The sequence below is a fragment of the Physeter macrocephalus genome, chromosome 7 (genome assembly GCF_002837175.3).
Source record: "Physeter macrocephalus isolate SW-GA chromosome 7, ASM283717v5, whole genome shotgun sequence".
In the NCBI taxonomy this organism is placed as follows: Eukaryota; Metazoa; Chordata; class Mammalia; order Artiodactyla; family Physeteridae; genus Physeter; species Physeter macrocephalus.
Window position 1 is genome coordinate 145,800,435 of NC_041220.1, and position 12,701 is coordinate 145,813,135.

At 50.5% G+C, this 12,701-nt stretch overlaps 1 protein-coding gene across 8 annotated transcripts in view; it reads right to left on the reverse strand.

Moving 5' to 3' along the window:
• PIGG (phosphatidylinositol glycan anchor biosynthesis class G (EMM blood group)) overlaps positions 1 to 12,701 on the reverse strand; it is a 40,240-nt gene that overhangs the window by 6,880 nt on the left and 20,659 nt on the right. For 5 of the 8 annotated variants that reach the window (XM_007114148.4, XM_007114150.4, XM_007114151.4 and 2 more), the window contains 5 exons: positions 10,325 to 10,542; positions 9,883 to 10,164; positions 8,194 to 8,651; positions 5,686 to 5,877; positions 372 to 681 (listed from right to left, as the gene is read on the reverse strand). In XM_007114148.4, the coding sequence (XP_007114210.2) occupies positions 372 to 681; positions 5,686 to 5,877; positions 8,194 to 8,651; positions 9,883 to 10,164; positions 10,325 to 10,542 (1,460 nt within the window). Of the gene's footprint in view, positions 1 to 371; positions 682 to 5,685; positions 5,878 to 8,193; positions 8,652 to 9,882; positions 10,165 to 10,324; positions 10,543 to 12,701 lie in introns of those variants that run through there. The other 3 variants (XM_028492472.2, XM_028492473.1, XM_007114152.4) reach the window with 2 other exon arrangements.

Consider the following 12,701-nt stretch of genomic DNA (forward strand, 5'->3'; position numbering starts at 1 on the left):
AAGAGATTAATAACCAAGTGGGGAGCCCCAGTACTGCCCAGTGCTGACAGCCAGGGGAGCAGGTGAGAACAGCCATCATCCACATCTGATAAAGCCATGGGAACACGATGCGCTTCCCTAACCGCCCGCTGAAAGCAGACCCAGTGCAGCTACTATACACTGCCACCAAGGATGTCTGTCTTAAATAACTAAATGTACTTTATGTTATATGTGCAATTTAAGCATAGCTCGCCACGCCATACGGACAGTTCTTTCACTAAACATACATGATAACTTCCTAGCTTATGGTAAAATTTTCCCAAAGAAAAACTAAAAGATAAACGACATAAAGAGTTAATAGTCTTCTACCCACGATCATGATGAAAACCCACCTGAAAATAGAAGAACGCTTGACCGAACCAGTAATGCATCGCGGCGACCTGAGCTGCGTCGTGCCTCAGGGGCGTCCAGACGAACCGAGCCATGACGGCCTGGATAGCGAGGCCCAGCACTAGGACGGGCAGGCGGTGAGGCCTCAGGAGTAGCGCCGCCAGGAGGACAAACCCGCTGTGTATTTCCCAGAGGCCCACGGTCTTGACTGCGAAGTCTGTAGCAGGGATTTGAGATTTAAGCAAGTCTTTGGTGCCCGTGAACAAAACGCCAAGGACAAAGACATAAACAAAACGAGCTTCGGTAATGCCCCTAAAGAAAGCAAAACAAGTCAGATTCATTAGCACCAGCCTGAAAAATTCCAACACACGTTTTCCCATGAAAACCACGTGTCTACTGAGCTGACAGTACAAGCTTTAGGACCCACCCGCCGGGGGAGCTCCGTGGAAGTGAGGGCGTCTGCCTCTGCGCATCAGCCCCCCAGGACCCCCTGCCCAGAGGCTGGCAGGCCTGTCCTCTATGTGCTCACTTCCCTGATGGAGCCGGCTTACAGGAGATCTTGCTCATGTGGCCCAAGGATCACCTGGGTGTAGGACCAGAGCCATTACTTGTAGCCAAAAGAACTGTCCACCTACTTTGCATAGTTAGTTTGAAAAACCACTGCAGTAGGAGAAGGGCCGGCTCTGTCAGGAAATTCCGTAAGTTCATAAATGCTAAGACCCAACCGAGCGTGTTCACAACCAAGCAGATTTAAGTACGTGCTTTGTGTGTATTTACAGACACACACGTGCAGTGGTGCAGTCCCGACTGCAGGTCTGGAGGAAGGTGGCGCCAGGTTAGTCTGGGCACTGCCACAGACGAGCTCTGCTGTTGGGGCAAGTTAATTACGACTTCCGATGCTCAGTTTCTTATTCATAAAATGAAGAGAAATGGTACCTACACCTCACAAGACTGTCCTGACAATTAAACAAGAGAACGCACGTAAAGTGTCTGGCACACGGTAAACATTAAATGCTGCTGTGGATTAAGTATTTTAGCACAGTCATCACCTGTAAAGGATACAATTTATGGCACTATATCTTCCTAAAACATACTTTAGATCAATTGCATAAATCAAACATTTTATATAATACTAGAAAAGCTGATTATTTAAAGTGACGCTAAGTAAATAAAATTTTAAATGAAATGTTCACCTGAGAATGTATCTGGGGGCTTCCCTTGGTGGCGCAGTGGTTAAGAATCCGCCTGCTAATGCAGGGGACACGGGTTCAAGCAAGCCCTGGTCCGGGAAGATCCCACATGCCGCGGAGTCACTAAGCCCGTGCGCCGCAACTACTGAGCCTGTGCTCTAGAGACCGCGAGCCACAACTACTGAAGCCCGCGCGCCTAGAGCCTGTGCTCCCCAGCAAGAGAAGCCACCACAATGAGAAGCCCGCGCACCGTAACAAAGAGTGTGGCCCCTGCTCACCTCAACTAGAGAAAGCTGCACACAGCAATGAAGACCCAACGCAACCAAAATTAAATAAATAAATACCTTTTTTTTTAAAAAAAAAAAAGAATGTATCTGTGTTGAAAACTGAATTTTCCTATATCAGATTTTCTTAGGAAAAGGTTTATGCATTTTTTAAAAATAAATTTATTTATCTTATTTATTATTTATTTTTGGCTGTGTTGGGTCTTCGTTGCTGCATGCGGGGCTTTCTCTAGTTGCAATGATCGCGGGCTAGTCTTCGTTGCGGTGCGCGGGTTTCTCATTGCGGTGGTTTCCCTAGCTGCAGAGCACAGCTCTAGGCAGGCAGGCTTTAGTAGTTGTGGCACGCAGGCTCAGTAGTTGTGGTTTGCGGGCTCTAGAGCGCAGGCTCGGTAGTTGTGGCGTACGGGCTTAGTTGCTTGGCAGCATGCGGGATCTTCCCGGACCAGGGATCGAACCCGTGTCCACTGCACTGGCAGGTGGATTCTCAGCCATTGCACCACCAGGGAAGCCCAGTTTCTGCGTTTTTTAAAGATGCTTTTTTTTTTTTAGGATGATCAGTTTAATTTAAACAGTGGAGCACTATCTACTGGCAACATGGAGACACCAGAGACTGATATGAGGCCCGCCATGGGGCCACACCCTGGTGGAGGAGCTGGGGTCAGACGCAACCACAGCCAAGGTGTGTGTTAAGCTGAGTGCTGATGACAGACCCACAGGGTCAAAGAGGGAGAAATGAGCAAAGGTCCAAGTAATCAGAGAAGTTTCAAAGAAGAAAGGGGCTGGGTTCTGTATCAAGGAGGACGCCAGGGCAGACTGACTGTGAACAGGAGGGAGCGCACCACCGGATGTGTTTACTGGATCCACCTCTTGCCCTAACCAGTCAGCTGTGCCTGCACATCCAGAACCACTGAAAATTGGCTTTCTGCTCCAGCCAGGTCTGGGCTTCAGAGTGGAGAAGAAAGTCAAGAGTTAAATGTAGAGGATTCTAGAATACCGATGGACAGCAGCACCTGCGGGGACTGAAAGGAGAGAAGCAGCTTTCAGGGAGACCTAGAATTAGGGCAGCTTTAGAATTGGGGCAGATCTAGAACCAAGAGGGGTCTAGAATCAGGACAGATGGGGGTGGAGGATGGAAGCATTCTACGGGACGGATGTGAACCAAGCAGTGCAGGTAAATGAAAGGGTGCACTGGCCTATATTTTGGGCACCAACAAGGTACATGCTGTTGTTATCCATGAAAGGTAAGGAAGTCATCGAAGCCTTGAAGTGAGTGATGCTGAAATCAGGTGCACCCGAGAGGAAAGAGCAATTTATTCATGTGTTGCACTTTGAGATTTAAACAAACACCCCTGGACTGGACGCCCTCACATGCGACATCCAGCCTTGACATCTGCCCAGAGTCTCAGACTTTGAAGTGAACAGTGTTTAAGATGTCTCCTCACCATGCCCTCCCCACCTGACCTCCCTGCCTCAGGTGAAGGCCTGCCACTCTGCCGTCACCTCAGCCAGGCCCTTGGCATCACCTTGACATCCCACACCAGTTGACAGGTCTTGTTTCTGGGTGTGGCCCTTGTGCCCCTCAGCTACCCAAACAACCAGGCCATAGCCCTCAGAATTCACCTTGACACCTTTTTAGAGAGGATAACACTTGCTTTTCTTTCTCTGATTAGGAAAGCAATACCAAACATCTAGAGAAGAGTTAATACCTATCCTTCTCAAACTATTGCAAAAAATTACAGAGGAAGGAATGCTTCCAAACTCATACTATGAGGCCAGCATCACCCTGATACCAAAACCAGACAAAGATATTGCACACAAAAAATTTACAGGCCAATGTCACTGATAAACACAGACAACAAATCCTCAACAAAATATTAGCAAACCGAATTCAACAAAACGTTAAATGGATCATACACCATGATGAAGTAGGATTTATCCCAAGGATGCAAAGATGGTTCAATATCCACAAATCAATCAAAGTGATACACAACATTAACAAATTGAAGAATAAAAACCATATGATCAACTCAATAGATGTAGAAAAAGCAGTTCACAAAATTCAACATCCATTTATGATAAAAAAAAAACTCTCTAGAAAGTGGGTATAGAGGGAACACACCTCAGCATAATAAAGGCCGCATACGATAAGCCCACAGCTAACATCATACTCAGTGGTGAGAAGATCTAGATCAAGAAAAAGACAAGGATGCCCACTCTCGCCACTTTTATTCAATATAGTATTGGAAGTCCTAGCCACAGCAATCAAGTAAGAGAAAGAAATAAAAGACATCCAAATTGGAAAGGAAGAAATAAAACTGTCACTGTTTGCAGATGCCATACTATACATAGAAAATCCTAAAGACAATACCAAAAAACTACTAGAACTCATCAATGAATTCAGTAAAGTTACAGGGTACAAAATTAATAAACAGAAATCTGTTGCTTTTCTATAACAACAAACTATCATAAAGAGAAATTAAGAAAACAATCCCACTGACAACTGCAACAAAAGAATAAAATACCTAGAAATAAATCTAACTAAGGAGGTAAAAGACCTGTATTTGGAAAACTATAAGACACCGATGAAAGAACCCGAAGACAACACAAACTGATGGAAAGATATACCATGTTCTTGGATTGGAAGAATTAATATTGTTAAAACGACCATACTACTCAAAACAATCTACAGATTCAATGCAATCCCTATCAAAATACCAATGGTGTTTTTCACAGAACTAGAATCAAGAATTCTAAAATTTGTAGGGAAACACAAAAGACCCCAAATAACCAAAACAATCTTGAGAAAGAAGAACAAAGATGGAGGTATCACATGCCCTAACTTTAAACCATACTACACAGCCACAGTAATCAAAACAGTATGGTAATGCACAAACACACACACATAGATCAATGGAACAGAACAGAGAGCCCAGATGAACCTACACTTATATGGGCAATTAATCTACAACCAAGGAGGCAACAATATACAATGGGGGAAAGACAGCCTCTTCAATAAGTGGTGTTGGGAAAACTACACAGCTATGTTTAAAAGAATCAAACTGGATAACTCTCTTACATCATGCACAAAAATGAATTCAAAATGGATTAAAGACTTAAATGTAAGACCTGCAACCATAACTCCGAGGCTTATCCACTACTGTTGGCCAACTACCTTGTTTTTTACTCTGTGCGTGCAACTGTAAAGTAATGCTTCAGAGAGAATGCCCGTATCCCAGTCTCTCGCCTCACCTCTGGTTGTATTTTTGAGATAAATTCTATAAGAGGACACCTAAGTCAGAGGGTTGGACAAAGTCAAGGTTCTTAACACGCTTTACAAACAGCCCTCCAGAACAGGCTCTGCCCACCCCAACCCACATCACCATTAAAAACAAAAAAGCTGCCACTCTGACATGCAAAAAGTGGTACTGACGATTCAATCACCATGAGCCCCCGCTCCAGGAGCTCACGTAAGTTATGGGAAAGTTTGGCTTTCTGGCATGCTTCGCCCCCCAACTGCTAGGAAGCATCCACTCGTTATTATCCTCATTACTAGTTATTTCTTGATGGAGCAAAACTGAATCCTTTAAATTCTTTATTTTTAAAGAATCCCTTACTAAAAAGAAAAATAAATCTTAGTGACCTTACTTCAGGTTATTCGTCTCTCTCCTCTCAAAAAAAGAGGCTAACAGAATTGGTTCACTGAGGCAGTCAGTAACTGTTGACAAAAATCACAATTCACAAAGACCAAACTCCAATGTTCTCAAGATTGCATGGCATTTTTCAGTACATAAAACATTAGAACAGATATAAAAACAAATGCTCGTGTCTGCCAGTACACTTACTTTGAGATGCCTTTGTTGTTTTGTTGCCATGGGAACAGCAGATTTCCAACGGCCACCCTGTAGCAATAGATGCCCAGCAGGCCAAACGCCATGGCCACTTTTGATGCCAGGGAGCACCTCTTCTGAACCAACACAAAAATCATGATGAGGGAAACTGCGGCCAGAACAGAGAGTTCAGCCTTATGATCAGAGCTGAAATGAAATGTAAAATGCCAAAAATTACTACCAAGGATAACTAGGGATATTATGGATCTACACCAAGTGGCTTTCTAAGAACTGTACTAAAAAGAGCTTATTTTCCTGAAAAGCAAAAAAGAAAATTTTTGGTTTTTAAAATTCAAACAGAGGTTCTTAAAGTGGAACAAATAAAGGGCCGTTAACCCAATCTCTCATTGCTCATTCGCAATTGGTACCTACCATCAGGCTCTGCACTGGCCAGGACAGTGATATTTTTAACACTGTCCACTGGCTCCCCTGGTGCCCCCTTTCTGGGGCAGCCTCATTTTCCCCAACCACAGGTGAAGAGGTTGTGTGCAAACTGCACATTTATCAGTGTGTGCCCGCTCACGGGAGATGCACACATCCTGGCACCAGCCTCTTCCACTCACTCGTCAGTGCAGACAGACTCACTCAGCAGTGTCTGCCCCCTCCCAGGTGGGGAGACTTGGTGAAGAGGCTGGGCACACAGCTGCCACGGGCCCTCTCTGCCTGGCTCTTGCCCACCACTCCCTGCTCCCTCGGTGAGCTGCGCCCTGGGAAGGCAGGGCTCTTTCCTGTTCTATTCGCTGCAGCTCATATGCTCACAAAGCCCAAATATTCACTAGCTGTTAAGCCAAGGTATGTATATGCCATACGGAAAAACAACTTGGAAAGATGCGGAGGAAAGGAGGCCAGTGTCGGGGCACGGGTCCCGGGAGTGGCAAATGGTGATGGGGGCCACGCTGGGGCCTCTGTTGTTGCTCTGTAAGCTGCGTGTTCCATGCAGATCCTGGATTGTTAATTGTCACAAATGGAAAACGGAGCATAGAGACGGCGACTTTGGGCGTCTCTCGAAGGCTCTGCCCTGGAGGAGGAATCACCGAAACTGCAGCCTCTCTACAAACTGACAGGGAGAATCGTGCTGCAGGAGGGGAGCACCCTTGATGGAAAGGGGTGGGGGTCCAGTGTGCTGGAGGAGGGTCTAGACCCAGGAGTGGGCACAGCTGCACCCTGGAGAGTGGGCCAGGGGTGGTAGGGGCATCCCTGCGCGCATGTTAGTGCATCTGTGGGTGGAAATCAGCAAATCCTCCTGCAGTGCTGCAACTTCCCAGGAAAATAAGAAGTGAGGTCGTTGGGCTGCCCCAGCACGGCTCTCATCCTCACGCGCTCTGGCTCCGCCTGGTGCTGCCTCAGCTCCCCCCTGCTTTCACACGCCAAGCGCAGACAGGCCAGTGCCCTCTCTTCAGGATTGCTGTGAAAATGAAATGAGTGGGCACACAGCAGGAACCTGAAAAACGCTACCTGTGATTACTATGGTTGCCGAAGGTTTGCTAGTATTGTTAACACTTGGGAGAAATTTATCATGAGGATTATTTGGCCAGAGGAATAAACAATCTTACGGCCTTTGATGTATAATTCCAGGTATCTTCCGAAAGGACTGTGCCCGTGTGTGGTCCCAGGACCCTCCGGTGCTCGCCAAGCCTGGGTTTTTGTCCCCTCCCTCATCAGGTATAAAACCGCACATTGTTATCTAACTGAAGTTCCCGAATCACGAGCAGGAGCGAGCACTTCCTGTTCTTTCCTTTGGCACTTCCTCCTTTAGGAACGTGTCTATGACCTTCCTGAGTCCCGCTTCCTGCTGAGAGTTCTTACAGAAGCTTTTCCCGGCGATCCGACGGTGACCCTTGTCGCTCTCGGAAGTACTTTTTCATTTCACTGTTTCCGTACTTTAGTTTTCTAAGCCTTCACTGACAGAGAGTTAAAACTTATGATATAGCCAAATGTTGGTCTTTTCTGTCCTAGTTTCTTCTCTGTACTTCAATCCTCTGTATCTGCTATACTTTCTACTACATTTCCCAGCCACTTGTGAGAGGCCTCAGAGGAGGCTGAAGACTCACCTACAGGCTCCAACCAACGCAGTTGCCCTTCCTGGGGGCGGGGGGAGAGGAAGGAGGACAGAGGAGGGCGGAAGCACAGAAGGCAAAGCCACTCTCCCAAGGGCTCCTGGACACATGCCCTGCCAGCCTGTCACCCCAGCCTCGCACCATCGGGGACAGGGCAGCGAGTGACAAACTACATCCCGCTGCAGTGATCATTTCAAAATTCACAGGTTCTCAAACATGAACACTTACAGTGATTCAGCAATAAAAAACCAAACTATCAAGCTAGCCTCAAATAAATTCACCTCTCAATGTCAAATCATGGGCTAGTTTTCTATTTCTTCAGATCTCCAACACCATTTCTATCCTGAAGATGAAAAACAGGCCTATGGAGGAGGGTCTGGCCCGAGGCCACGGCTTATGCTCTCACCTGGTGAGCCAGTGCCCCAGGTCAGGCCGGTGGGCCCACTGCACACCCGTCTGGTTCAGTGACCGAAGCAGCCGGCAGCAGGTCAGAATGACCCACGGGCTCACCAGCACCATCCACCTCTCAGGGCCTCTGAGCGCTTCCAGGGGAGAGGGGTGCTTGGACGCTCTGTCGAGCTCCCACACGTCAGGGCCAGTGCTCTTGGCCTGCGGGGCCACCGCGACCCAGTCAAACTCCTCTCCCGCGTGCGGGCAGCGCTGACGTGCACAGTCGTGTCCCAGAAAGCAGTGTCTGTAGGTTTCGTGGCACAGAGCTAGACACAGCGTGTTGACGAGGAAGTACCACGTCTGGTGCTCCTGTTCGACGAAGCTGCTTGCGCCCAGACTCAACGCGTGGCCCACGGTCCCCAACGAGATGAGAAGATCTAACCCTGACCACCCTGAGCTGGACTGAGGTGGATTCTGTAAACAGGAGAATGTATTTAGTAAGGGCAAGACCTGAACAGCACACCTTCTGGCTGCACGAGCTTACAGCTTTTGCTCCCAGAACAGAACCTGTGTGACGGACACCCACTCCTCCCCGCCCCCCCGGGTGCCTCCAGGAGGACACGGACACAGCAGGGCGGTCCTCCCCTGGACTGCAAGTTCTAAGCTGAGTGACAAGGAGACTGAAGATGTCTGCACCCAAACCGTCTCGGCAGTGCCAGAGCTTGGAGCGCTCGCCCACCAGTCCCAAGCCTGTCCCTCCTTGCACCCTGGCCTCGCCCTCTGAGCCACTGCCTGCTACTCGAAACCAAAGAGCCCCAAGGGTATATTCCACCAAACCAGACATCTAAGTTCTCCAAGAACTTTCCAGAAATCCAGAGAGTTTCCATTACAACGGTTGGCATCACAGTACTGGCCCTTAAATACACTAGTTTAAAGCATTTCAAGTAAAGTGAGGACTCAATGGCCGTCGTTCAGTACTACTTGATGTTTGTTCTATGAGCTGTGTGCAGCTAGTACCTGATAAAGCTTGATGCTGTGAGCCTGGTCAGGCCCTGGAGAATCAGACTGCTCTAGGGAAGCCCATGCTCCGCTGGGGAGAGATTTGTGTGGTAAACGACAACACACAGGTTGGCGGTGGGGGGCGGGGGCGTCTGTGGCCCTGTGACGAGGAGCTGCACTGGGGGCCTGGAGTCACTGCACTGGGTCCCTCGGGCTCTGGGCACTGTGGACCAACTGGGACTGCCCACCTCTCTCTCGCCACCCTGCCACCACAAGCAGCTGATGAATGAAGGTGTCAAAGGCCAAAGGCTGCAAGAATGCTACAGGAAAACGTCAGTCTAGAATAGGAAACTGCATTTTATGAGGCAGGATGAGGATGGGGTCTGTCTCCTCTTGACCCCCCGTCAGCCAGCTGCCTGTCCTGTGCCAGCCGCTCTGGACAGTCCCCTGGTTACAGTCCCAGGGACCCTGCCTTTCCAACTGAGAAGGCAGGCATGGGACCTGACAGCACAGGTCTGAGCGTGTGAAGTCGGGATGCTCAGGGACCCGGGAGACCAGCCACCGTGAGCCCATCCTGCCGGCTCCCAAGAAGGGTGGACCCTTTCGTCAGCTCCCATCAGCACCATGCCTGGTACACACCAGGGGCTTAACCCATGTCTCACCAGCCGGAGTAACAGGAACAGCCTATGTGGAAAGCCAGCCTTACCTTCCTCAGACGCTTTCCACTGGCAAGCAGCTCGGCGAGAGCAGACACGACTGCGCAGAGCAGCGTGGAAACCAGCACCAGCACTCCGCCTGCCGTAAGCCACGGGAGGCTGCACAGGTAGCACGGACTGTCAGTGGAGGTGCACACGGCGACGTGGAGCGCTGCGAGAGCCAGGAGCAGCAGGTAAAAGAGCAGGGAGGACGCGGGTGACAGCAGAGGGACGTCCAGCTCGGCCTTGCCCGTAAGCGCCCGCGGGAGGCTGGGCAGGAGCAGGGCGAGAACCTGCAACAGGAACGGCGGCGGCGTCCATGATGGGCACACGGGGGCCTCCTGTCTCTGCCTTAGGGCCACTGAGGCTCTACGTCCCCTAAGCTACAAGATCCTGGCTGAGCGAGCTGCTCGGTCTAACAGCTGAGCTGCAACACTGCCCAGGCAGCCATACCTCCAGGACCAGGACGGCCCCCACCGCCATGGAGTAGATGTCGTACTGGGCCGCCTGTCTGCTCAGGGACAGGCTCAGGGTCCTCAGCGCCTCCAAGTACTGCCTGCGAACCTTGCTTCCCAGGTTGGAAAGGACTTCTGAGTTATTCTCCTCCAAGTACAGTCTGATCCAGTTCCCGTGCAACCTTTCTGACACTTTAAACTGCTCAAATCCAGGCTCTGACAAGAAGAAAAGGCAACACACACGCATCACTGACATGCACGCACATGTGTAATCTCAGAGTCCTCAGTTATTCACGGCACATGGTAGAGCCTGACGCCTAACCAAGATGAACTCCGGGGGTGGGGGTGGCCGCCAACACCTCCGGTAAAACCCCAACAGCGGATGAAGCCAGCCCGCCTCTGCCGTCCTTCCTGCCCGCCAGCCCTCGGTGCACACCACGGACAGCAGCGTCTGCACGCCGCCCGGCCCCTCCTTCTCTGCCTCCCGCTTGCCGCCTCCTCCCCCTTCTCTCTCTCCACTCTTCTTCCTCAAGAAGGAAGCCCATGCTCCAGCGGGGAGAGATACGTGTATATAAATACAATATATATTAAACATCCCAGAAATGCACTGCTCGAGAAGGCGCTCAGTTCTGCAAAATCCTTCCGACGCTCACGCTCTGCGTGAGGACGGGCCAGGCAGTGGCCTGATGCCGGCTCCGCCGCACCCCCCTCCCTGAGGCAGGCTGGCCCCCCGCCTTTCACTGTCAGCGCCCCTCTTTCACCTGCTTCTCTTCTTCACCAGTCCTCTTTGGGAAGGGATGGCAGTCTCCCAGCCCTCCTACCACAACGCTGAGCTATGTCTCCCATGCACCACACTGGCTGAATGATCCACGGCCGACATAAAGCCAGGGCTGCGTGATGGCTCGTGGAAGGAGCCCAGCCCCGGCTGCAGCTGGCTCCCCACCGGGGACGACAGTGGTGTGCCGCCCAAGTCCAGGGGGCTTGCCTTCCTTCCTCTCAGGGCTGGACCAGACTCACCTGTAACTCGGCTGGTCGGCAGAGCAAGAGCTTCTTTTCCGAGACTCCCTGGTACTTAACATGCTCTTTCAACTTCAAGCAGAGCTGTTCCAAGGCGGTCTGGGCCATGCCTTTCAGGGCCCTTGGCCCAGCCCACCAGCAGTGCACCCACCCCGCCTTCCCTGATCATAGCCCGGCATCCTCACTGCACAACCCCTGAGCGTGGGCCCCGATGCCTGCAGCCCCACCACTGCTGCTGGAGCGAGCTGACCTGTACCAAGTGCTGGTGGCAGGCACGACCCTAAGCCCTCACTCAGGTCCTCTCACCATGACCTATGGGACTGGAAAGGTTAGACGCTCATTTCAGAGAGGAGGCAACTCAGACACCAGCTCATGGGCAGACAGGTGAGAGCTGGGGTCTAAGTCTGGATCCAAACTGGTACCCATACTTGCTACATTCCACCACCCCAAAGTCAAAGACGTGGGGGCACCTGTGTCTGCACCCCACCGCCTCGAGTCCCAGAGACACGGAGGGCACCTGTGCACGCGTCCAAAAAAAAAAATGGGCTGAACGCTGACTACATGCTAGATGCATCAGGATAGGTCCTGCCAATGTGGGTCTGTGATCCAGCGGGGTTGTCACACATGCGTGAAACTACAAATAGTGAAAAATACTAGGGAGGGAAAATATACTATAGACGGAATAGTGAGAGACCCCTGGTAACGGAAAGGGAACTGACTTAAGAATGGGCTTGGGAGGTCTGACAGTGAAGCTAAAGTGTAAAGGATGCCCAGGAACTAACCAGTGGAACATGTAGAACAGCATCCAATCAGCAGGAAGAGCACACGCAAAGGTCCAAAGGTGCTAACAGCCCCCACTATGACCAAAAAGTGGTCAGATGAGCGAGTTGCATCAGACTGGGGTGGATATCATGGCAGGCCTTGACATCTAGTTCCCTGTCAGACATGTACCCAGCTTTGCTTCAGGAAACACTGTCACTGATGGTGCAGACGACGGGCATCCTGGATGGGGGTGTGAGGCCCTGGGGGTGCTTTCTCGTTCCGGGGACTGGCCTGTTCATTTCACAGGCTCATTACGGACAAAGCCACTGCAGTGCTCAATCCTCCCTACCCCGCTATCCCTGAAATAAGCAAACGACCCCACCGTTTGTTGGTTTTTCGTTTTTATTAGTTGTCGGTATAGGAGAAAGGACACACACTACCAACAACAACAGATTAGCAAAAGCTACCAAACTCATAGGTTATTTGCCTCCGGTCTGCGCTGAAGCGTGCATGGCGGTCGGGCCTTACCTTTGACAGAGTTGCTGGCCAGGCCGTCTCACCATCTAAGAGATGGTGCTCTCCACGCCCTCCTACCG